Below are 26,228 nucleotides of genomic sequence, written 5' to 3'. Positions count from 1 at the left end.
TCCACGCAGCCGACGTTGCATCCCTCGGTTTTCCCTCTGAGGGTCCCACATAAAAAAGACCCCAAAACCCCAACGATGCCGGTTCTCCGCAAGCGAGGGCCAAACCTTGCTCAAAGCAGCTTAGACGGGGCGTCCTTCCCAGCTTTCCCTTCGGCAATCGGTGGGCCTTTCATGCCGACGGCTCCTCCTGAACTAGTCTGTGAGCAGCTCCAGAGAAACGAGGGGGTCCAGGTGGGTGCCGTCGGGGGACCGCCAGTCTCCTGCTTGGCAGGCCAAGGCAGCAGCGGAGGGGGAGAGGGTCCTAGGAGGAGGAGGGTTGGCTTCAGAGGTGGGGCGCGTAGAAGGCCGGGGCGCCGTAGGTTTGGGATCCAAGGACAAAAGGGGAGAGGACGGCGGGGCCGGGGAGGAAGGGGAGCTGGGCGGCGCAGACGAGGCCCCCGGCGGGGTGTCCTCCATAGGGCCCCGGGGGTCCATGCATGGCCAGGCCGTGGCTGCCCATCGGGGGCGAGTGGCTGAGCGGACTGAGCGCCCCCGAGAGCCCCCCGGCCCCGATGCCCCCGATGCCTCCTCCCCCTCCGCCTCCGCCTCCGCCTGCTCCTGCTCCTGCCGTCGGGGCGCTGGTGTCGGCGCCGGGGTTCTGCTTCTTCCACTTGGTGCGCCGGTTCTGGAACCAGATCTTGACCTGGGTCTCGGTGAGGCTGAGCGAGAGGGCCAGGTTGAGGCGCTCGCAGACGGAGAGGTACCGCGTGGCCTTGAACTTGTTCTCCAGGGCCACCAGCTGCTCGTAGGTGAAGGCCGTCCGCGCCCGGCGGGGCTTGCCCGACTTAGAGTCCGAGCCCGGGCGCTTCCGCTTGGCCTTGCCGGACGACGGCGCCTGGGAGCCCGGAGGGGAAGGCCCTTGTGGATGGGATGGAGGGGGAACCGGAGCAGGAGGAGGGGGCGGGGGAGGCACTGGGGCCCCGATTCCCTCCGCGCTGGGGCCACAGCTCGCCTCGACGGGGCCCCCAAGGCCGCCGCCTTCGTTCTCTTCACCGCCCAGCTCCTCTTCCTCTTCCTCCTCCTCCTCCTCGTCCTCCTCCTCCTCCTCTTCGTCCAGGGCTCCGTTCTCCGCGCTGGGGCTCCTTCGGTGGCTCCCGTCGAGCTGGGCCTCTTCGCTCTGGTAGAGCTCCCCGGGCCCTAAGCAAAAGAGAAGCGGGAGCGCATGAAGAGGGCGCCGGGTATCCTCCGAACCATGTCCCAGCTCCCTCTGGACCCCGAGAACCCTCCCTCCTTCCCGTCGGACTCCCAAGAGGCCCGCAAAGACCACCTGGGGATGGCCGAGTAAAGTCGGGCCCTTCCCTCTTGTACGGAGGGGGATCAGGGACCCCGGGGGATGGAGGGGGCGGAGGGGGTGAAGCCTGGCCGGCAGGGTGGGGGGATGGGGACTCCAGCACTCCCCTCCCTCCCTCCGAGGACCGGGGCAAACTCAGGCCCTCCTTGCCGTCCAAGAGGAGCCGGGAACAGTCTTAAGCCCCATCGGTACAAAAAGGGATACGTCCCTCTGCTCTTATAATTTGTAAGCCGCTCTGATCGCCTTTGGGCTGAAGAGTGGGGTATAAATATTGATGATGATGATGATGATGATGATGATGATTATCATCATCATTTCTCGAGGGGGCTGGGCTCCCTAGGAGTTTGGCCAGATCAATTTCGAGTCCCTCTAGGCTCCTCGCCGCAGCCCCAGCCTTCTCCGCCTCTGCTCCTGCCGGCCTGGGCCCTCCTAACCGGTCTTTGTCAAAGGGAGGACACTCCGGGAAAAGGAAGGCCAACTCCAAGACAAAGGACCTGGAAGTGTCCGTCCGTGGCGCCCTTTGGAAATGCCTCCTGGGCCGAAGAGGGCTGAAAGGGCCCTGGCGAAGGGGGAAGGCGCCTGGTGCCCCTGGGCTCATCTCCCTTGGCGGCCTCTTGGGAGGAAGGAGAGGCCATGGGGGGGGGGGGGCCCTCTTGAGCCTCCCCAGGGCTTCTCTCGCGACGGCCTCCGCTCAACCAGGGTTATTGCGGAGGAGGGCCAGGGACAAGGGAGAAGGACTTGTAGAATCAGAGAATCCTAGAGTTGGAGGAGACCCCAAGAAGGGCCCTCCAGTCCAACCCCCTTCTGCCATGCAGGAACTCTCAATTAAAGCATCCCCAAGCGACGGATGGCCATCCAGCCTCTGCTTAAAGACCTCCAAGGAGGGAAACGCCACCACACTCCATACACCGCCTTCTCTAGAGATCTGGGCCGTGGAAGGGTTTGAAGGAATGTCTTTGGTTGCAACTTAGGGCCTGGACGCCTGGGTCTCTTTGGAAAGAGAGGCGCTGGGGGTCCGGGCCAGGTGCCTGCCTGCCTTCCCCGCTTCCAAGCGCCAGCCTCCTTCCCGCTTTTCCCAGGCAGCTTGGTTCTCGGGAGACTTCTTGGAGGGGAGCCCCGGCTGCAAAGAGGCTCGGAGGAGTTCCCAAGGAGGCCACCAAAGGAGGTCCAGTTGGCCCTTTCCAAGAGAAACCTAAGCATCCCCAACATCGGGTCCCAAGGACTGAAGCTCTTGCCGTCGAAGATCCCGACCGGGCCCTTTGGCCCTAGAGATTTAACCAATCTCTCTATTTTCATCTCCCTCTCTCCCTCTCTCTCTCTCATTCTCTCTACTTCCATCTCTCTCTCTCTCTCTCTCTCTCTCTCTCTCTCTCTCTCTCTCTCTCTCTCTCTCATTCTGTCCGTCTAATTTCCTCTCTCTCATACATACACACAAACTCTGGGGAAAAAATCTCCCGCCCCAGGAAGAAGAGAAAGCCCGCTTGGGAAGAAAGCGAGAAAGTCTTTGGGGACAAAGAAGGGGCTTCTATGGGTTGGTTGGCCGAAGGCGGATCCTCCGAAGGGGCCCCAACTCCCTGAGAAGTTTCCCTCGGGCCTCTTGGGCACCTCCGCCGGGAGCAAGGCCCAGGCGAGGAAGCCGAAAAGACCCTCGAAGGACCAGATCGCCTCGGCTCTTGGAAGCTAAGCTAAGCCGGCTCAGCGCTGGTTAGTACTCGGATGGGAAGCCGCCAAATAAACCCTTCCAGGGGAAGGAACTGGCAAAACCGCCTCGGAGGATTCCTTGCTTACGAGAAACCCTGTAAATTTCATGGACAGGCGACTGCAAAGCACACACACACAACACACACAACACACACACAATCGGGTGCCGAGCTGACAGCGGAAACATGGGGTCCCGGACAGACCTTTTCCCCCCCGTCTCTTTCTGTCTGTAAAATAAAACGAAGGGGGCTCTTACAACCATTACTTCCTCCAAACTGTAACCAAGGCTAAACCCGATTCCTCCTCCGGCCCCGAGCCTAAGCCAGGCCCACCGTTTTCTGCATCAGCAAAAAGCAAAAAAAGCCCGGCTTGGAAAGATCGGCCCCTCCGACCCAAAGGAATAGTAGCACCCCAAACTCCACCGCTTGCGCTAGGAAAGGAAAGGGGCCGAAAGAGAAGAGCGGGGTTAGAAAGGCCGATTGCCGGATCAAGTGAACTTGGCTACGTTTGGGATGGAGAGAGAGATCGTGTGGCACCTGTGAGATTCACTGAAGGAGAGAAGTTGGCAGCAGGAGCTTTCTTAAACAAAAGTCTACTTCCTCAGATACAGTGGGAGATGATGATGATGATGATGATGATGATGATGATAATGATGGTGATAACATTGAGAGGTCTTGTAGCACCTTTGAGACTCATTGAGAGAGAAGTTGGCCGCAGGAACTTTCCTAGGCCTCAGTGTACTTCCTCAGATACAGTTAGGTATAATAATGATGATGACAATGAGGATAATAATAATAATAATAATAATAATGTAGAGAGAGATCATGTAGCACCTTTGAGACTGACCAAAAGAGAGAAGTTGGCATCAGAAGCTTTCCTAGACGAAAGTCTACTTCCTCAGGTGCAGTCGGAAATAATAATAATAATAATAATAATAATAATAATAATGATGATGATGATGATGATGATGTAGAGAGATCTTGTAGCCCCTTTAAGAGTGACTGCAAGAAAGAAATGGGCAGCAGGATCTTTCCTATTCCTAGCCTTCAGTCTCCTTCCTCAGATACCTTGGTTCCATTTGATCGGCGAAAGCCGTCTCCTGGCTGGAGGGATTGGAGAGTTTGCGGGAAGGAGACGCGGGCTGGCAGTTCCGCCGTCCAGGCCTCCCTCAAGCGAGCCCCCTTCTGCGGCTCTTGGCCCGAGACATTCTCCAGAGAGCCGGGCAGCCAGCCGTGGAGGCTGCTCTCAAAGCGGGTGCCTTCTGCGGCTGGGGCCGGGAGGAAGCGGGGGCCGCGCGGGGCAGCTCTGGCGGGGCAGCTGGAGGGACGACCCCGTCCAGAGCAGGGAGGGCACAATGGGGAAAGGCCTGGAAACCTAGGGAGTTGGAGACTTAGGGAGCTGGGCATGTTTAGCCTGGAGAAGAGAAGGCGAAGAGATGGCCCTGTTTTAAGTATTTGAAGGGATGTCATATTGAGGATGGAGCTTGTTTTCTGCTGCTCCAGAGAAGAGGACATGGAGCAATGGATGCAAGCTGCAGGAAAAGAGATTCCACCTCAACGTTAGGAGGAACGTCCGGACAGTAAGGGCTGTTTGACCCCTGGGAGTGCAGAGGGGTCTCCTTCCTTGGAGGTCTTTCAACAGAGGCTGGATGGCCATCTGTCCGGGATGCTTTGGCTGTGAGTTCTTGTATGGCCTGGATGGCCCTTGGGGGTCCCTTCCTACTCTAGGACCCTATGCTTCTGTGGCTCTAAGAGGATCAGATGCAGCGCAGGGGTGGCTTGGGCCAGCCTTCGGCGGGGGGCACCTCTAGCCTTGGGGTCCCTGCTCTGCTGCCAGGGCCTCCCAGGAGAAGCTGGAGGAGAAATCGGAGGTGGGAAGTTCCCATCTCCGTCCGGCGTCCCTTGCTGGGACTGGGGGGCCTTTGGGGGGGTCTTTGGGGGGGGGGAGGCCAAAGCAATCTAGCGCCGGGTCGAACGCCCTCCCCGGTCGATCGGCAGCCCTAATAAGTGTAATAGGTTTTAATCGAGTAATTATCCGAATTTTGACCCTATAATTTAGACGTTAGGCGGGAGTTGGCCAGGTGCTTGAAAGAGATATGCGCCACTCGATAATAGGATATCGACCGCCTGGGCCCGGCGCGCCTCTCCGGGACCCTGGCCATCCCTCCCCCGCAACCCAGCAGCCTCTTTACGCTGCTAAGCACATTTTACTTTAAATGTAATCGAAGGGATTTAATTGTTTTTCCAGAGATAACCAGCGTTTTGTCACAATTAGTCTGATTTGTCCTTAAGAAAGAAAAAAAGAGAGAAAGAAAGCTGAAGGAGGGAGAGAAAATTGAACCTGTCGCCGGGAGGAAGGAGCCGACGGAGGCCGGGAGGGAGGCGCAGGGGACGGCAAGGGGGCAGCGGGACTCTCCGGAGGCCCAGAAAAGGTCCTGACGATCCGATCCACACAGAAATCCCAAGCTATAGCAGGGTTAGTTGGAGAATCAGTACGTATCTGTGCATCTGAGGAAGGAGGGAAGCTCCTGTTGCCAGCTTCTTTCTTTCAGTGAGTCCCAAAGGTGCCACAAGATCTCTCTACATTATTATCATTATCATTATTATCTCCAACTGTATCTGAGGATGTAGACTGAAGCCTAGGATAGCTGCTGCTGCCCATTTCTTTCTCTACATTATCATTATTAATATTATTATTATATCCAACTGCATCTGAGGAAGTGGACTGTGGTCTAGGAAAGCTCATGCTGCCAACTTCTTTCTTTCAGTGAATCTCAAAGGTGCTACAAGATCTCTCTACATTATTATTATCATTATCATTATTATCATATCCAACTGCATCTGAGGAAGTGGACTGAAGTCTAGGAAAGCTCCTGCTGCCCATTTCTTTCTTTCAATGAGTCTCAAAGGGTCTACAAGGTCTCTCTACATAGAAATCACAATTTACTCAGTCTAACAAGAACCGAGGAGGAAGGGCCTTTCTTCCCGGGACTGAGTAGCCCCGGTCGGCGGCTCCTTCGGGAGGTTTTAGCCCCCTCTTCCTTCTCCTTCTCCTCCTCCTCCTCCTCCTCCGCTTTCCCAGGGCCAGAAAGAGCCGTCGGGGCCAAGGAAGCCGGTACTTACTCTTCCTCCTCCGGGCGCCGCTCTGGAGCTCCTGGGCCAGGGCCTTGGCCTCCGATGCCTCCTCTTCCTCCTCGACGTCCGCCCCGTCCCGGTCCTCCTGCTCCTGCTGCTCGTCCTGCTCCTCCTCGGGGCCCACCCGCGTGTAGCGTCCGCCTTCCTCTCCGGCCACGACGGCGCTGGCTGCCTTGTAGAGGAGGGCGCAGGCTCGGCGGCTCCGGCTGTTGAACTTGTTGGGGTCCAGGATGTCCAGCACCGAGAAGGAGGTGGTCCGGTGCACCAGGGCCACGGGCAAAGCGGCGCCCGCCCCCTCGGGGCCCCCCGGAGTGGTGCTGCTGGCGCTGCTGCTGGGGCTGGCGCCCTCTGCTCCGGGCCGCTCCCGGCCGAGAGGGCAAGGGAAGCCCGGAGGGAGGTCGCCGCCGGGCGGGAGGCGCTGCTCGGCCTGGCCCTCCATGCCGCCCCCCCGACGGACGCAGCCCGAGCCCGAGCCGCAGCCGGAGAGGCGCTCCGGAGGAAGGCAAGCCGCCACCGCCGCCTCCTCCTCCTCCTCCGCCGGGGCTGGAATAGAGACGTCACCCACCTGAGCCCGGTCGCGGCTCACGAGGTTCATGACTCCGCCAGTGAAGGGGAGGGAGGCAGGAGAGGGAGGGAGGGAGGGAGGGAAAGGAGACCCCTCGCCCCCTCCCCTCCCTCCCTGGAAGCCAGCCCCCCCCAACTGTCTCCTTTCTGCCTCCGATTTCTATTGCCACGGGCTGCAAGGGAACCCTTCTCATGGAGTATGTCTGGGGGGGGGGGAGCAGGGGGCTTTGTCACCCCCCTCCTTGATTGACAGGAAGGCAGCTCAGGAGCCCTATGGGGTGGGAAGGAGGGAGGGGCGCAAAGGAAGCTCCTGCCCCCTGTTGGCACCTCCAACTCCCTTGGCCCTCCTGGGACTCTCAGGTGGACCCCTCCAGAGTCACCGCCAGCCAAGGGAGGTCTCCCCATACCAGCCCCCCTTGATCCTGATGAAAGGAGGAAGAAGAGGGAGAGGAGGAAGAGAAGGAAGAGGTGGGAGAGGAGGAAGAGGAAGAAGAGAGGGAAGAAGAAGAAAAAGAGAAGGAAAAGGAGGAAGGGGAGGAAGAAGAAGAAGAGAAGGAAGAAAGGGAGGAAGAAGAGGAGGAGGAGGAGGAGGAGAAAAAAGAGGAAGAGGAGGAAGAGGAGGAAGGCCCTTCTCTCGTGGCCTGCTCGGGCCAGAAGCGCTCGCTCCCCCCCTTCAAAGGGCTTTTCCCCCACTAGCGGCCCACAATGCCCAATTCGTAGCAACGTTCTCGAATTAGCATCATCATCATCATCATCATCATCATCATCATCATCATCATCATCAAGTATTTTTTATTTGAATCATAAAGCCTTTCTTTATATCCCGCCTCTTCCCTTTTGCGGATCGAGGCGGGTAACAACAGAGGTGAATGCAATACAAATCATCATGGAACAAAGCGTCGGATCAATCCCCGGAGAGCAAGACATTATCCGCATTTTTCTAGCCACGATTTTATTGTATTTTAAAAGAATTTTTATCTAAAATATAAATTAGAAAAAAAAGAACAGGGCATTGGGCTTTATGCCCCTCTGTCTGCCGCAACTTTCTCCGGTTTGATCGTTTAAACGAAATTAATTCTGTCCTGGTTGCACGATCTGTCAAAAAAGGGAGCCAAGAGAAGGAATTAACGAAGAATTAAGGTTTTTTAAAAAATAAATTATTCCTTTATTTCTTTTCTTCTTCTTCTTTTTTCCCTCCTTCCCTCCATCCCCTGCCACGGAGGCTTGGTGACACATCCAAGGGCAGGTCCTTGGCAATTACCGCGAGCAATGATCCTTTGGAAAGGAGAAATTAAAACTAGGGAAGGCATAATGGGGAAAGCAATCAGCTGTCATTTGGGTCCGGCTCGGACAGGAGCAGCCCATTGGGACCAAGGCAGGAGGAGGAAGAGGAGGAGGAGGAGGAGGAAGGCTGGAGGGGCAGACGAGGCTTTGTCCGGAAAGCAGCCTTCTTGGCTGCATCCACACTGAAGAAATGAACCAGTTTGGCACTGCTTTAACTCTTTTTTGGCTCAAGGCTATGGAATTCTGGGAGTTGGCGTATGTTGTGGGGCCGGGCTTCACAACATACGCCAACTCCCAGAATTCCATAGCCTTGAGCCAAAAAAGAGTTAAAGCAGTGAAACAGAGGGGTACCCCTCCCTGGCTCCTAATCACAATTGATTGTCAATTAGAGGCTCGTTTGCGACATTGCCATCCATCTGCCATCTCCACTTCTCTCTCTCTCTCTCTCTCTCTCTCTCTCTCTCTCTCTCTTGTGACGGGGTCCCCGGGAAGCCTGGCCCTCCTTGCCCCCTCCTCGGCCCGTTACTCCAAGGGGAGAGCCTCCAAATCTTGTCCAAGAAGTCCATTTCCGACCCGGGGATCCCAATCGGGGGCCCTGCCACCTGGGCTTAGCTTCCTAGATGGGGGGGGGGGGAGAGAGAAGGGCAGCCATGGGGATGGAACAAGCGGGGTCTCCTCCTTAGAGGTTTTAAAGCAGAGGTTAGAAGGCCATCTGTCAAAGGGGATGCTTTGACGGAGAGTTCCTGCATGGCAGAATAGGGTTGGACTGGATGGCGTGGTCTCCTCCAACTCTAGGATTCTAGGATTGTATGTCTCCCGTCTAGGGTTCCCTCTTAGCTTTGATCTCCTCGGGGCTCCTGACCCCCAAGCTCCCCTTTGAATGAGATCTGCCCCTAGCCCAGTCTGCCCCACCCCCCTAGGAGCCTTTCCCTCCCTTGGCTCCATCATCCATCATGGCCCTGGAGCATCGCCGGGTAATTAAGGACATTTATCGTGGTGGTAAAACAGTTTAGCAGCCCTTGTTCTCTTGGGAAGGTCACTCGAGTGGATTTACAAGGGAGGGGGGCCTCTGATCCCCCCATTCCCCCTTGGAGGAGGGCAAACTGGAGCACAGAGCGGAGGAAGGTCACGGCCGGAGGAGGAGCTCCTGCTTCCCCTTCCCGCGTGGGCCACGTCGGGGTTCCTGGGGGGGAATCGCACATTCCCGGGGGGGGACACATTAACTAGAAGCCAAGCGGCTTCAAGGAACGCCTGGAAGAGGTCCCCTCCGCTCGCCACGTCGGGGCAAAAAGACCCCCCCAGAAGCATTGCAAGGCAGCCAGAAGCTCGTCTTCTGAAAACTGACTCCTAGGCGGTGTCCATACCGCAGAATTAATCCCGCTCGGCACCACTTTAGCTGCCATGGCTCCAATAAAATAAAATAAAATAAAATAAAATAAAATTTTCATGCCTCAATAAACTACAATTCCTAGGCTGCATCCACACTGGAGAAATAACCTGGTTTGGCACCGCTTTAACTCTTTTTTTGTCTCAAGGCTATGGAATTCCCAGACAAAGAGTTCAAGCGGTGCCAAAGCGGATAATTCCTCCAGATCCGATCCGACCCCCCTTCCCCCGTGTCTTGTCACCAGACTGCCCCCTTCTCCTCCTCCTCCTCCTCCTCCTCCTCCTCCCGGTGGAAGATTGAGAAGCCCCGGGGATTTCCAGGTTGGTCCGGTAATGAGCTTAATTGAGGTTAATGCTTCCTGCACAGCTCCCTGATTATTAAATTAATATTATCACGCGCATGAATCATAATTAGAAGGTGCAAGAAGGCTCCTGGGGGAAATCCTCGGAGGATCTATTAAAAAACGGAGGTCTTTCCTCCCTTTCTCGCGCATTTCCTGACCAGAGGGAGGCAGAAGAGGGATGGAGGCTGGGGATGGAGCTGTCGAGGGGCAGAGGGTCAAGGGCTACTCTGCTTCGGGGAAAGGCTCTCGCTGGCTTGCTCTCCACCACTTTCTCCGACGCCCCCTTGGAAAACCATGTCCTATAAGGAACGACTTGGAGCTGGGGATGTTTAGCCTGGAGAAGAGAAGGCTAAGAGGTGATATGATAGCCCTGTTTATATACCTGAAGGGATATCATATTGAGGAGGGAGCAAGCTTGTTTTCTGCTGCTCCAGAGAATATGACCCAGAACAATGGATGCAAGCTGCAGGAAAAGAGATTCCACCTCAATATTAGGAGGAACTTCCTGACAGTAAGGGCTGTTCAACAGTGGCACACACTCCCTCGGAAAGTGATGGAGTCTCCTTCCTTGGAGGCCTTTAAGCAGAGGCTGGATGGCCATTTGTCGGGGATGCTTGGATTGAGAGTTCCTGCATGGCAGAATGGGGTTGGATTGGATGGCCCTTATGGTCAATTCCAACTCTATGATTCTATGATTTCTACGATAACCTTATTGATAAGCATTTTTATTACCATATTAACATATAACAAAAACAAAAGAAGCCAAGATAGACTGGTTGGCCCTTGTGGTCACTTCCAACTCTATGAGTCCCTGCATGGCAGAAGAGGGTGGGACTGGATGGCCTCCTGGGTTTCTGTGCTCCTTGAAGCCCCGTAGGGCCCTCTTGGCGTTCAGTGGGGCTTCCTCCCAAAGAGGTGCTCCTCCGGGGCAGAGGATTGCAGGCAGCCTGGGGGGGGGGGCTCCGAAGTGTGTGTGTGGGGGGACTCAGCTTCATCCCTGGGAGGGCATGAACCTCGAGGATCCTTTGGGTTCACCTACAAAGGTCTCAAGGCGGCCCGATCGGGAAGGAGGCCGATGGGGGGTATCAGATGCTCCGGGTTGGAGCTGGACAGATGGGGGGGGGGGGGACGACGGGAAAGGACCCCCTTCCTTCCTTCCTTCCTTCCTTCCTTCCTTCCTTCCTTCCTTCGTTGGCTGCAGAGAAAGAGGGCCAGATCTTGAGAAACAACAAAAGACTCAAAGAAAAGGGGAGAGAAGGGAAAGGAAAAGAAAGTAGAATGATGACGATGATGATGATGATGATGATGATGATGATGATGATGATGATAGAGATCCTGTGGGTTTCCCTCCCCAACTCTCCCTCTCTGTCCCCCTCCTTCTCTATTTGGCTGCAGCCTCTCGCAAACGGCAAACGTGGCGGCGGTGGCGGCGCTGACCCCGCGCGCTTCTTCTTCCCGGCTTCCTTCCAAATGAGCTCCGACTCGGGAGGAAATCTGACAAAGGCCCGTCAGGATGGCAGATGATGGCGAAAATTACCAGAATCAATATTCTCACCGGGTGTCCCGGCCTGATAAGGGAGGACCGAGACAATGTTGACTATTAAAGGCGACAGCTTTGAGCTATGACACTATTAGTTATGCTATTTTTAATAATCTATAATATTGGGGCTATAATTAATTAATTATACGGGTCAGATAATATCTGGGAGCCCCCCCGGAATTAGGTCTGAAAGGTCTATTAAGGTTGGTAATGAGAAAGGAGCAATCTCATCGAAGGACGAGGAAGCCGTGAAGGGGCAAAATAGACAAGCGACTGGAAGAGACAAGGCACACAGAGACAGAGAGAGAGGATCAGAAATCGAGGGGGGGGGGGCAAAAATCGCCCCTCTTTGCACCCGATCCGGGTCTCTCTTTTTCACACACACACACAACACACACAACACACACAACACACACACACACACACAGTGCATGGACCTCACTTGGATTGATTTCGGTGCAAAAGAACAGGAATGTGGAAAGAGAGAGAAATGTCGGCTTTTTTTCTTGTCCTAAAACAAAAGAAGTGAGGATCGGGGAGGCCAAACCAAACGGTCCCTTCTCAAGGGGTTTGTGTGTGTGTGTGTGTGTGTGTGTGTGTCCTGATGGGACTCCCCTCAGGAAGGCAGGACACCCCCAACCCCCCTTCTCCCCCCTTTGCCTCCCTGATCCCCACGTCTTTTGTAACGAAGGCAAAGCAATTGAGACTTCATCCAGGCAAGACTGGCCAGTCCTAGGCAGATCAGGGACTAGGGACCTTGCCTGTGTTGGATGGGGTTACACTCCACTTGAAATCTCAGGCTTGCAGTTTGTGGGTTCTCCTGGACTCACCTCTGAGCCTGGATGCCCAGCTTTCAGTAGTGTATTTGCATAGTTTAAACTAATGTGCCAGCTGCGCCCCATTCAGATCTGGCTACAGTGACACAATGGTAGAGTTGGAAGAGACCACAAGGGCCATCCAGTCCAACCCCATTCCTGCCATGCAGGAATTCTCCATTAAAGCATCCCTGACAGATGGCCATCCAGCCTTTAAGGAAGGAGACTCCACTTCACTCCGAGGGAGTGAGGTTTCCACTGTCTAACAGCCCTTACTGTCAGGAGGTTCCTCCTAATGTTGAGCTGGAATCTATTTTCCTGCAGCTTGCATCCATTGTTCTGGGTCCTAGTCTCTGGAGCAGCAGAAAACAAGCTTGCTCCCTCCTCAATATGACATCCCTTCAACAGGGCTATCATATCACCTCTTAACCTTCTCTTCTCCAGGCTAAACATCCCCAGCCCCCTAAGTCTTTCCTATAGGGCATGTTTTCCAGACGCTTGATCACATCCCGGTTTGGACTAATGTAACCTGCTTGACCTGGGCCCAACTTTGGCATCTGTCCAGAAACTTCAGCAGGTCCAAAACACTAAATACTGACCAGGGCCAGTTATAAGGAGCATGTCACACTCCCTTGTCGAAACAGCTTCACTGGTTTGTTTCCCCAGCACAATTCAAAGCGCTGGTCTATAAAGCCCTATAACGGTTTAGATCCAGATTATCTGATCTCCCCATATGAACCTCACCAGAGCGCTAAATTCTTTCCGGGGGAAGGCTTTCTCTCTGTCCCTTGGTGAGGACAAGAGAGAAGGCACCCTCGGTGGCTGCTCCCAGCCTCTGGAACTCCCTTCCAGGCTGGCCTCTTTTCCTGCTTGCCTCTGAATGGCTAGCAAAAATATATTTCTATTTCAGCAGACATTTGATATACCATCACACCAGGATGGTTTTGATGGAGTGTGTGTGCCTGTTTTAGCCATGCATTTTAACTTTCGTATATTTTTAATGTGATTTTATATTACAGTTTTTGTGGGTTTTCCGGGCTCCGTGGCCATGTTCTAGAGGAGTTTATTCCTAACCTTTCGCCAGCAAGGCTGGCATCATCAGAGAACCTGGTTTTATATTGTAGGTGATTGTATGCTTTGGATTTTATTGAGATAAAAACAAAAAATGCTTTCTCTGTGAGCCACTTTTGGGGGTCCCCCGGGAGAGACGGCGGCATAGACATGCAACAAAAAAGAAGTGAAGAACCAGGCTGCCTTCCTTTCACCAAGGTGCCAACGAAATAAACTGTTTAGGACAGGGAAGCCCTGCCTGTTGCACAGATGGGCGCCTCCCAATTCCACCCATTTCCCCTGATGGGCAAATCGAGGCTCTGGCCAGATCAAAGGGCACCGAATCTAATCCCGGTTTTAAGGTTGTCGGTCCACACGGATGCTAAAATCCGGAGCGGGAGGTGAAGGGATAACTCTTTTTCCAGACGTGAGGGTCAGGTCTTCCCTTAGAAACTCCCCAGCGAAGAACTTGAACACAAGGCAGGAGGACAAAGGTACTAAATCAGGGAACCCAAGCGTTTTGAGTTTTGTTTTAAATTAACCCTAGATTAATTTTATAGACATAGAAAATACAATGTAGGACTATTGGTGTTGTGTGTATTACTATTATTCTACACTACACTTTGTCTGGATCCGCAGAAGATAAATAATCCAGATTGACACCGCTTTAACTGCTGTGGTTCGATGCTATGGAATTATGGGGACTGTAGTTTGTTGTGGCCCCAGAGCGGAGCATTGATCCGCAGCAGTTAAAGCGGTATCAAACCGCATTATTACTGCACACCGCGGATCCAGCCTTTGATAATTTCCCTAGTTACACCTTCTTGTTTTTTTCCTCATGACAAGCCCCTTCTTTTATGTGAGGCTCCATTGCCTTTGCCATATTTCTTTGGGGGAGTCTGAAAATCTTAGCGAATCTTTGTAAAATCCAAGCGACTGGAGAGATTCCCGACTCCGGTGTAAAGCAACTACGGTCCTTCGCTACCTCTCCTCCAGGATCCCTTGTGGTGGGGCGGTCTGGGCGTTGGACCAAGACCAGGGTTCGAACCCTGGCTCGGGCATGGAGCCCACTGGGTGACCTTGGGCAAGTCACACTCTCTCAGCCTCCTCAGGGGAAGGCAAAGGCAGACTTCCTCTGAACAAAGCTTGCGAACAAAACCCTGTGAGAAGATCCCCGTAAAACCGGTAATAATTGGAAGGGACACAATGACAGACCCCTAGTGTCCCCACCTGGTCTCTGATCTTTCAAGGAAACCTCGTCTGGGGATTTGGGTTTGACAGATCATCCAAGTGCAGGAGCCATCACCATATAGCAAATTCAGTTTATGGTCCAAGACACACTGCAGAAAAAAATCCAGCTTGAGACTGCTTTCACTGCAAGGACTCAGTGCTAGGGAATCCTGGGAATGGTAGTTGATTGTGGCACCAGAGCTCTCTGACAGAGGAGGCTCACTAAAGCTACAGTTCCCAGAATTCCCTAGCATCGAGCCAGGGAGGTTAAAGTGGTCTCAAACGGGATTATGTCTGCAGGGTGTTTGTTTTGGACCTCAGTGTCCAAATAGCGTCATCCAAAAAATAGTGTCATCCAAGAGGGAGGGGAAGGCCTACAAACTCTGTAGAAGTTAAAAAACAACAACACTTGGGGGAGGAAAGAATTTAAGGGACACTCTCCCGTTTGCCAGAGACTGCTAAGAGTTGAGAAACAGAAAACTGTTGTTGTTGTTGTTGTTATTGTTGTTCCTTCAAGTCATTTTCCACTTCGTGGAGCTCCTAAAGCGAGCTTATCCTGGGGTTTTCTTGGCAAGATTTGTTCAGAGATGGTTTGCCACTGCCTCCTCTGGAGAGGCTGAGAGAGTGTGATTTGCCCAAGGTCACCTAGTGGGTTTACATGACCAGGCCAGGATTTGAATCCAGAGTCCTAGTCCAAGGCTGAAACGCCTACTTCAGGGAGTAGAAGAGGAGTGTTTTGGAGGGAAGCCTGGTTACCTGGGACCTGGCAGAGAAGTCTTCAGGTTGAGGAGCCTTGGCTTCCCCTGTTGGCCCTCCTGGGCTTGAATTCTGGACCCTCACCATCGTAGCGCCCAGGACCCCCCTGTTAGCAGGGGGTTATAATCTATGTCCTGGACTTTGCAATTTTAGATTTGACAAAAATGTGGTTGGAGTGTTTTCTGCTTGTGATCCTAATAAAGTTTCGGGAACTCTTCATGAACTTTGTGCTTGGATTGCATGTCTGAACTTCCACAGTATCACAGTGGGGCTAACCAAAGATTTCCTGACCCACACAGTCACACTTTTTTTTGCTGTGCTTCCAAGATGTGCTTTCTCTCTTCATTGCATACATGGGAGGTCAGCTTTTAGGGACATCTGTACCAAAGTATAGTTTTCTTTACTGATTAGTTATTTTGCAGAACCTAGATGTAACAATAAAGTAAGCTATATAGTTTTTTGTGGGTTTTTCGGGCTATGTGGCCATGTTCTAGAAGAGTTCCTGACGTTTTGCCAGCATCTGTGGCTGGCATCTTCAGAGAATGCTGGCATGGAAATGAAATCCACAAGCACCTGGGCAATGGTTTGCCATCATCCACTCTGATGGCTCTGTGGTAGAGCAAGATGCTGGGCAACCGGTAGCCATGGGTCCAATAGGACCACTGGGAAGGATGGCATACCTGGAAAAGATGGAGAGCCCACAGTTTCTGGAGAAGATGGCAAACCATTGTCCAAGTGCTTTTGGATTTCAGTTCTATGTCAGCAGCATTCTCTGGAGATGCCAGCCACAGATGTGGGCAAAACTGCAGGAACAAACTCTTCTGGAACATGGCTACATAGCTCCCCCCAAAAAAACTTGTTTTCTGCTGCTCCAGAGAACAGGACCCAGAACAATGGATGCAAGCTCCAGGAAAAGAGATTCCACCTCAACATTAGGAGGAACTTCCTGACGGTAAGGGCTTTACGACAGTGGAACACACTTCCTCAGAGTCTGGTGAAGTTTCCTTCTTTGGAGGTCTTTAAGCAGAGGCTGGATTGCTATCTGTTGGGGATATAAAATTATTATTATTATTATTATTATTATTATTATTATTACAATTTTATGATTGTAGGAGATGGGCCTGGCTTGGAACCTCAAAATGGGAAGGAATCCCTGTCCTGGCATCAATTTCCCATTGCTCTGAGAACATGGGCAGAGGCTCAGTTCTGGCTGTGCACATCTTGGTGGCAGAAGGGGACGGTGAGAGAGACAGAGGGACCACAAAGACACCCACTTGGCCTTTGCTTTGTTACCTTTCAAGGCATGACCCCTTTTTATATGTAGTAAAGTAAAAATGCATGATGGATTGCAGAAATTTTTGTATCCAATTCTTTCAGAAAAGAAAGAAAGAAAGAAAGAAAGAAAGAAAGAAAGGAAATGGCCTGAGTTTTTATATCCAAATGTTCAATCTATGTATTTTCTGAGTGCATAACATCTGTAAAATACAATATCTAGTAATTAAGTTGTAAATGAAAATCCTGGATTACTTATCCTTTCATTCAAAGTTCCAAGCTGTTGATGTTTAGTCTTTTTATACAATAAAGATAATATTAAATTCCACACTCACCACAGAATATAATCCAATGTAAACCTATTGTGACTAATGCTGTTCTGCACATCCAGTCCTACTGTGGAAATATCAAGAATTTTATTTCCTACCCTATTAACATTTTCACTGTTTGCATTTCAAATAAAGAATGAGAAAATCCAACTTGTAAAAAAGGTGGCATCCCTTCAGAGCAGGGGACATCTATGTTCCTCCATTCTGTTCTGTGGCTCTCCATGCTTCTATCACTGATCACATTTCTACTGAGCTACCAATTTTCAGTGGCACAGAGGCAGTTAAAAAGTTCACCCCCCCCCCCCCCCCCAGACAACAAAGCTTGTGAGAAGTATGTGGGTTGTACTAGAGGCTTGAAAGCAATCTGGGAAGCAATGGCCTGTTACAGACAGCCAAAATAAAGCTGCTTCGAGTCACAGTGGAGGTATGATGTTTCAATGATGCATGAGTCCTAAGAGTCCAGAAGTCACACCAAAGCCATGCTCCAGCCCTAAGGACTGGAGCGTGGCTTTGGTGTGGCTTCTGGACTCTTAGGATGCATGCATCATTGAAACATCATACCTCCACTGTGACTCGAAGCAGCTTTATTTTGGCTGTCTGTAACAGGCCTACGTAAAATATGGCTTGCAGTTGAGGCTGAAGTGTTGTTCCCTTTGGCTGACTGAGGAGGGGGCTGGTAGGCCCCAGGTCCCAGAGCTCACATTGGGCCTTCCAGTCCTTATTTAAACAGCTCTAGTTGAACCCAAATATGTATCTGGACACTTTATTTGCAAATAGATCAGCAATTAAATATCTCTGGAGAATCTGCTGTGCCTCTAAAATCCCTAGGAAACAAAACCAAAAGTGCAGAGAAGTAAGCCTGAATGGGAGACATCAGCAGGCAATTGTTAAAATAAATTTTATCCACAAATTTGATTATGTTGAGTTTGGATTTAACCAAGATGGCAGGTTTCTTTATCACTATGGTCATCACAGCCTAGTTTTAAATTAGCACAGCAAGAAAATAGCATGGATCCTATTATATAAAGTCATTCTCTGTATGTGTGTGTGTCTGCACAGACAAACTGCATAGGGAATCAACTTGCGAAAATGATGTCTTTTGCATGATAGTTTAAATAATATGTCATGGACCAATAGTGCCTTTGGGCACTATTCTTTAAAGACACAATCCAGGGCACCTGAGAAGCAGTGTCTACACAGAAAGACTCCTCGCAGGCTCAACAGAATTCTGATTCCCACCATATCTTCCCCTACATGCGTTCACTTAAGTTGACTGTGAAAAGGACCACTAGGTTGCACAAACGATCTGTATAAGATTCCTATGACGCTTTCTTCCACTCACTTTACATCTCTGGTGATCACATCCGTTAGTAATGTGTTTCAAGGTGAGAGGGAAGCCTGGATGGGAAAGACGAGGTACTTATAGTCCTGTCACTCCTGCTAAGGTATTCTAGTACCACCCACACATACATGTGCCTGCGTGAAGACAGGGAATGGAGAAATTGCCCCTGAGAGGATTCATAAGCATCCTTTGATAACAGATGCCTATTTTCCTCCAGGTGCCTTAAGGATCAAATACCCTGTAACATATCTATTTATGGCTTGGGACAGATGAGCAGGAAGTGCCGTCCTCTGGCCAATTCTAGGGTTCCGGAGTGCGCAACAACCGCACGCTCCAGAACCCTAGGACATGCGGGCACCAGCGTTATGGTGGCCTCCCATCTATATGGGGGGGCACCATCATGACAGAAGTGATGCACAGCGTATAGATGTCGCTGCACATTGCTTATGTCATGAATGTGCCAATGGTGCGCACGGCATCCCAAGAAGAACCTGGTTTTTCCAGGCTCTTTTTGGGGCGGAGGGATACCACACAGTTTGGATGGTGCGGTGTCCCTCCGCAGGAAAACCGTATGCCTCCAGCCCAGACTTTCGGGGAGGTATGTACTGGGCCATAGATTCAATAAATAGTTTTGTCTTGAACACTGAGTTTGAGTTTTGAGGACACTGAAAGGCAGTCAACCCATTAAAAACAGTACAGTTAGAAAAGATGATTCTGTTAAAGGTGGGATGGAGAACCCACACGTAGAGATATACTGTGTGCAAAGCTATCTTGTAGCACCTTTGAGAATAACTGAAAGAAAAAAGCTGGTAGCATGAGCTTTTGTAGACTCGACCCTACTTCCTCAGATGCATGGGGTGGAGTGGAGGATCCAGAGACATAGCTATAAAAAACTGATTGTTTGTGAAAATGTCAATTGAAATTCAAAACCTTGTGGGTCTGGAGATTAGGTGGCAAGTTCCATTTTAGATGGCTGTTTGGGGACAAAGGCAAAAGGAGGAATGTTGCCTAAAGCCAAGGAGAATAGATAATCATATTAATGAGTATTGGGAACCAGAAAGGAGATGTGATGAACTGGTCAAGGACACCTTAGGAGGATGGGCTGTGTGTCTGAGATAGTGCCCCAGGAAACCATTGTTTTTGTTCAACCCTCTGCTGATGGACTGAAGTCTGTGGATGAACTCCAGTTCTGCTGTTTCTCTCTCCAATCTTCCTTTGTAGTTCTTTTGTTCAAGGACTGCTGTTCTGAGGTTTCAGGAGTTTATCTGTTGGGAAATGTAGTTCTTTCTTGAGGATCGTTAGAAACTCAGAAAGTAAGCAAGGCTGTTTAATCTCACTAGCAAAGCTTACTCAGCAGAAAAATGATGATGATGGTGCAAGCAGGAATAAAACTTTATCTAACTCACTCCTCTCCCAGCCACGTGTCCCCAATAAAAACACACACTCACTTGGTTAAAAGTGAAAAAGAAAATAAGTTTACTTACAAAATCATGTGTATGAAGAGATACACAGGTCTAGCTTCATGTTGCAAGAAAAATGAGGTAGAAAAGGTAGACTCCATGCATCTTAAGAAAGATGCTCTCCTAGCATCTTCTCAGCTCCAGGCATAGGCATGCTGATTAGTTAGTAAGCAAGTTTAGTAATGGAGTCTCATCTCTGCTGCTTCTTCACCCCAAGAACAAAGGTAATTAGGTGTCCTCATGGTAAACAGGAAATGAGGAGGGGAAGTGAGGAGGGGTTGTTAATAGCAATAAAACTACCATTGACATGCATTCCTAGAAAAGGTCTTGGCCTAAAAGCATCATAGAGATATAGTACTAGAAAGGCTTAGCATGCGAAGTTGCTATATCCCAACATTATCAGACAAGGGAAATTGGAAGTATAATCCAATGGCAATCTGAATGCAATCATGGGGTTTAACGTTATTGCATGATAGACCGCCACACACAAATTCGGCCAATGGGAAGTCAGTCTGAGCGCAACCATGGGGTTTCACATTATTGCGTGATAGACTGCCACGAGCAAATTTGGGCAATGGCATGCTATCTTTGGGCAATGGGCAACCAGTTTGAATGCAGTGAGCATTCGTGTAATTTCTCTAAACTAGTGACTTTACGTGAATGCGTTCTGGCCCCACTTTCTTTTCATTCAAAATTAAGAGTAATTCCTCCTGTGTGATAAACTCCTCAGATGGAAGGCCTAGGAAGCTTGAAGTGTTCCACAATTGGTTTTTGTGTATGCTGTTATTGTGTGCCTTCAAGTTGTTTCTGACTTATAGTGATCTTAGGGTGAACCTATCATGGGTTTTCTTGGCAAGATTTGTGTAGAGGAGGTTTGCCAGTGCCCTCCCCTGAAGCTAAGAGCACATGGCATGCTCAAGATCATCTAGTGGGTTTCATAGCCAAGCTGGGAATTGAACCCTAGTCTCCAGAGTTGTAGTCCAACACTCAAACCACTACACCATGCTGGCTTTCTATTCCCATTTCTAATGTCTGATTTAGGCCCATTTGTCCTCTGCTAACTAATTAATTTTAGTTGCTTGTATATTGCTATGCTGAGTTATAGGACTATAATCTCTCCTTTGCTCCTCCTCCACTTTCTCTCTTGTTTTCTTTCAACATCCCATTCTCCATTAGCATCTGCAGCTCAATGGTTTTGCCTTATTTGCTGGCCTAATGCTATCTGTGGGCGAATGAAGACCCATCACCATTGAGACTTGTTTGCCATAGGCATTATGCTGGTGTCTCGAATAAAGTTGCTCAGATTGGGAGACAGAGTAATGCCAAAAAAAGAAAAAAGAAATAATGGCAGGCCATTCTGAAATTCATGAGATGCATTGGCTGAACTAAGCTTTGCTCACTCTCTCATCATTCTGATTGCAACAACAAGAGCCATTTGAAAAATGGCTACAAAATCCACTATATGGAAAAAGGTGTGCAGGTAAAGCTCTGGGTTTTATAGGGACGTCGACAAAAGAGTTTCCAAATGGATCAGGGACGTAGCCAAGGGGGGGGGGTTCTTGAGGTCCGGACCCCCCCTTCCATTAGAAAAATGAATGGTGTGTGCTGCTGTGCCGCTGCACCCAAGCCCCATTATAATGGTGGCACTTAGTCTGGACCCCCTCCTTCCTAAAATCCTAGGTACGTCCCTGAATGGATGGCACCTAGCATAACCATATAAAAGATATTCTGCAGCCTTTCCATCTTGTCTTATTTCTAACAGAAGAAATGCTGAGAAAATATAGGAAGATGGAATGAAAGATGACAGCTGGCAGTCCTTTCATACAGTTTGGTGATTGGCAGAGGGCAACTGCCTCTCCTGGAAACACTGAGGGATAGTAGAGCTGCCTTCATGGATTGGGCCTCATTGGCCACCATTCTGTATCTCCTTGCACCCCTCCTCTACAGTCAAAGCAGAATTTGTAGCCTCTCGTTTTTCAACCCTGAGAATCTTGTCACTACCACGATACATAAATACCATAGCATCTTTTATAATAAAATCTTGAGGAAAAGGGTTTATAAAACTGGTTATTCTACTTGCACATAAATAACATTTTCATTTGATAAAGGAAAAGGGAAGAAAATAGTAAAGTAAGATTTAGTAAACAGACATTTTATTGTTTTCAGAATTAAAATAAGGGCAAGGGAAACAAGGCTAGCTTTTACTGGAGCAATGAATTCACTTAAACAAAAAATGACTCACATTAGTAGAAAAATACAGACATACTCCAAACATGCACGGTACAATGCCTATTCCCGTTTTTCATTTTAAGTGGTTTTTCTTTCTGAGATGTATGTATGGGTGGTGTGACAGTGTAAGGAAGCCCCTGTTCATTGGCCAGCAGGACACTTTACACATAGTGCTACATGTGTGCATCTCCTCCCATAGAACACCAAAACCATGGTCAGTAATGGCAAAACTGGATGAGCTGGATTTGGTCACCCTCAACAAGTGATATGGGCAGCAACTATATAGCAGGGACGGATCTGATAAGGAAAAACTGCCTCTCTGACACCATTTTGTTTAGTGGAGACCTCATACTAAAGAGGAAAATGTTCACATGCTCATCATCTTGCTAATGGGTCAGAGATTCACTGGTGGCTAAGAGGTTGAGAGGTAAGGCACAGGTTCAAATGTCATTTCAGACAAAGGCCTGGGACAGACGGACTAAAAGTGGCATGCCGCCGCCAATACTAGGGTTCCAGAGCTCACAGCATCTGCACGCTCTGGAACCCTAGCATGGTGGTGGCATCATGGTGGTGTCCCGTCCACATGGACACTGCCATGATGATGTAAGCGACATACACCATACAGATGTCTATGTGCGTCGCTTACATCACGAGTGCATCAATGGTGCACTCCTGACATCTGAGCAGCATCAGAAAAAGAACCCAGTTTTTCCAGGTTCTTTTGGGGGGAAAAACGGACGTCTGCAGCCCGCCCTGATGGGGAGGTATGTACCAGGCCAAATACTCACTAGATTGCTTTAGAGTTAAACAAGCTACTCATTCCTCTCTCAGCCTCAGTGATATGGGGTTAGCACTATCTATATCTATCTATCTATCTATCTATCTATCTATCTATCTATCTATCTATCTATCTATCTATCTCTACAAACCTCATGGCAGAATACACCCTGAATGATTGCCTGAAGGTGGATTCTGACACCTCAGGCCAGTCGTCCAATGGTCAGCAAAGAGGACAAGGCCCAGGGAAGGATTTGGGACCAGGAGGTGGACAGGTCATTGCCCCTACTGTGGCTCTACTACTTCCAGGTCTCTTCCTCTTCCTCCCCCTCCTCCTCCTTGGGTGTCCAGCACCATTGAGTTCCTTCTGGGGCTCCCTGCAGAGTAGTAGTAACATTGGGCCGCCATCCTCTTCTGCCCGGGTTAATAGTCCTTAAAGGTCAATCGGCGCTTAGTTGTGGCCGGAGCGTTGTCACAGCATCCCTGGGAAAAGAACAGGCAAAGCAGAGATGTTTCTGGAATGATGCTGTGTCCAGACATCTGCCCCTTAGAGATGGAGAAAGGAGGCAGAGGGGACCATACTCACCACATTGGGAGCCGTCAAGCATGGTCTGGATCACAGAGCTCATTTCCGGCATGGACCTTGCCAGCAAGACCTTGATGATGTCAATTAGCTCGCTGCAGAGAAAAGAAAACGATGGAGAGGTCCATCTATCTGGACATCAGGACAGAGAAGGAGGGAGAGGCCCATCTATCTGGACATCAGGAAAGAGAAGGAGGGAGAGGTCCATCTATCTGGACATCAGGACAGAGAAGGAGGGAGAGGTCCATCTATCTGGACACCAGGACAGAGAAGGACGGAAAGATCCATGCAGCCATATCCGGCGCACTTCGCCATTCATCTCCCAGCCTCGTAGCGCAACTTACTCCATGGACATGTGGTCCTTCAGCTTCTGGTGGTCCTTGTCATGGAGCCTGGATCCAAAAAGCACCACGGCATACAGCAATGTGTTGGACACTAACGACATCCAGAGCCTGAGTGTCTTGTCGTTAACCAAGTCCGTCACAAGGAGCCCCAGCGCCTTGAGCGCCTTTGCCTGCGTTGAGATGGTGACCCTGGCGTCAGTCGGAGGACAACTCTCCCAAAGGACCAGATGCGCGGGTCGGAAGGAAAGACCTCCCCCCCCGGTTACCTTCCTGACGATGTAGTCTTCCTTCTGTCGTGCTTTCTGAGACGAGTCGTTAACCTTGTGCAGCAGAAAGAATAACGCATGCTCCAGGTTGCAGAGCGAGGAGAAGAGGACGCCACGCATCATCTTCTCGCAGGCGCTGTTGAGAGAAAAATGGAGTCTTTGCGCATCCTTCCAGTGCCGTAGATAGAAAACATGCACCAAGGGATGCGTGGGGGAATATATGAACCCATGCGCCTACCTTAACGGCGACTCCAGGTAATGGTTCAGAACGAGCTCCAGGTGGTTTTCGGCCACGGCGTCGGCGATCTTTTCCGCCGCTGAAGGGCCAAGATGGCTGAACCTTCTGCATAGGTTATGGAGAGATGTCTTCTTCTATTTAGGGGGAGAAGAAAAGATTGAGGAAATTAGGTAAACAAACAAACAAACAAACAAACAAATAATGCCATCTACACAACAGATTGATGAACAATGGGTGCGCATTGACTCTATTGTGATGGAAGAGGCGCCGTTCATGTGCTCTGTTCCTCCTGGTCAGGAGGCCAAAACGTAGGACGGACGTTTTGGGATCCTTTTTCGCTGCATTGACCGCATGGATCCATGTCCATGTTGGTCACTCTTCCATGGGTCAGCCAGATTTTTTCCTTACCGGATTCAAGTTGATCTGGTTGATCCCGAACTTCAGGAAGGCACCCTCTTCCTCCTCAGTGCAAAGGCTTGGCGGGTTCTGGAGTCTGAAATGGCGGCAGGAAGAGCGCATGAGACCCCTTGGGAGCATCCATAAGGCTGCTCCAGAGAGCCCACTGAGGGTATCACAATGGCATCCCTATGGAAGGCTATGGGCTGCGGAAGAGTGCGCTCCTTCCATAGGAAGCACCCAGGCGTTCCTCCGACGCATGGCGCATTAACAGCCGCCATGCCTCCTTTTTGTACCTGGCAAACGCAGACTGGGGCCGAAATTCATCCTTCGCCGCCCCACGCTTCTCATTATGTGCAGCCCAGTCTTTGGTAGCCTAAAAACAAATGGCACGGGGAGGAGAGAGGTGGAAGCCATCAACTCTCTTTCTGCGCACAGAGCAAAAGCAGCATGTTTTCGCCTGAGAGGATGCCTCTCTAGGCATCTCTAGGTCCTCCAGCGCACCTCTGTGGCCAACGTCCGACAGACACTGACCATAGGAGTGTGCCAGGACTTGAGTGTCCATGGATTTTGTTATCCTGGAACCAAACCTTGGCGGATAACAAGGTCCCACTCTGTGTGTGTGTGTGTGTGTGCGTGTGTGTGCGCGCGCGCATATATATATATATATATATATATATATATATAATTCCTTACCGAGAAAGAGCGCATCTTTGCACTGCCAATCCTTGGAGTGATGTCCTCCTCCTCAGTGCAGGGGCTTGGCGGCTCCGGCAATCTGAAATGGCAGCAAGAAAAGTTTGGGGGATAAAGTTATTATAATAATAATTATTATTATTACTATTATTATTAAAGTTCATGAAATGTGACCCCTTGAGAGCATCCCTCTGGGGCCAGAAGGATGCTCCAGAGAGCACACTGAGGGCACCACAAAGTCATCCCTACAGACTTTGGAGGAGTGCGCTCCTTCCAGAAGCGCCCGGACATTACTCCAGGTTTACAACAGCCATCCCTCCCTTGTTGTTGATGCTAATTGCCCCCAGAGTACCTGCCCAAACTGGACTGAGGGCGATGTTCCTGCTTCTCTCTATGCTTCTCGTCGTCCGTGGCGCAGTCATAGGAATCCTAAAAGTAAGTGGCACACACACTCATCCCTCCATATTTGCAGCTTTGATATTCGCGGACTTGATTAATATGTTCTCTCTAGGAATATCAAGGTCCTCCGGCACAACTCTATGGTCAACTTTAACTAAAGGTGGCACTGAAAGACCTAGAGATTCCTAGAGAGGACGCTCTACTAGGGATTTGTAGCTCCTCCAGTGCAACTCTATGGTCAGTGTCTGTTGGACGTTAACCGCAGAGTTGCGCTGGAGGACCTACAGTGTGTGTGTATAAAATAACTATTAAATTCCTTACCCTTAAAGAGTGAATCTTGTTCGCGCCATTTCTCTGAAGTGCTCCTTCCTTCTCAGCGCTTACTGGCTTCAGAGATCTGAAATGGACGCAGGAAATGTTTGTTTGGCAACAGAAAAGTGGGGTACAAATAAAATTATTATTATTATTACTATTACTATTACTATTATTATTATTAATGAATGTGACCCTTTGAGAGCATCCTTCTGGGTCCAGAAGGCTGCTCCAGACTGAGGGTACCACAAGGGCGTCCCTATGGAAGGCCATGGGCTTCCATAAGCGCCCAGCCACTACTCCAGGGTTACAACAGCCATCCCTCCTGCCAGGTGAGAAGAACTTACCTGCGCGAAACCGAGTGCGGGCGACATTCGTCTTCCACCCGCCAGATATCGTAGTCTAGGTCCTGTGAGAGAAGGCCGAAGGAGGGGGGAACATGAAAAAGGGT

The 26,228-nt window shown here is 50.4% G+C and overlaps 2 protein-coding genes across 2 annotated transcripts; both read right to left on the bottom strand.

The window, feature by feature from the left end:
• Positions 1-322: 322 nt before the first annotated feature.
• On the bottom strand, positions 323-6,760 carry NKX1-1 (NK1 homeobox 1). Its single transcript, XM_089508374.1, has 2 exons — positions 6,154-6,760; positions 323-1,176 (listed from the first exon to the last, which is right to left on the bottom strand). The coding sequence occupies exons 1-2, from the start codon at positions 6,758-6,760 to the stop codon at positions 323-325; spliced, it is 1,461 nt and encodes a 486-aa protein (XP_089364500.1).
• Positions 6,761-23,015: 16,255 nt separating this feature from the next.
• LOC149319029 (uncharacterized) lies at positions 23,016-25,682 on the bottom strand. Its single transcript, XM_089508372.1, has 8 exons — positions 25,419-25,682; positions 25,067-25,148; positions 24,667-24,746; positions 24,383-24,467; positions 23,975-24,108; positions 23,471-23,872; positions 23,130-23,221; positions 23,016-23,026 (listed from the first exon to the last, which is right to left on the bottom strand). Exons 2-8 carry the CDS (start codon positions 25,079-25,081, stop codon positions 23,016-23,018), a joined length of 819 nt encoding a protein of 272 aa, XP_089364498.1. The 5' UTR covers positions 25,082-25,148; positions 25,419-25,682.
• Positions 25,683-26,228: the final 546 nt, after the last annotated feature.

Source organism: Sceloporus occidentalis, unplaced genomic scaffold (genome assembly GCF_023333645.1).
Source record: "Sceloporus occidentalis isolate IW3139 unplaced genomic scaffold, rSceOcc1.0.p SCAF_2, whole genome shotgun sequence".
Taxonomy (NCBI): Eukaryota; Metazoa; Chordata; class Lepidosauria; order Squamata; family Phrynosomatidae; genus Sceloporus; species Sceloporus occidentalis.
This window is presented reverse-complemented; position numbering and strand designations above follow the sequence as displayed.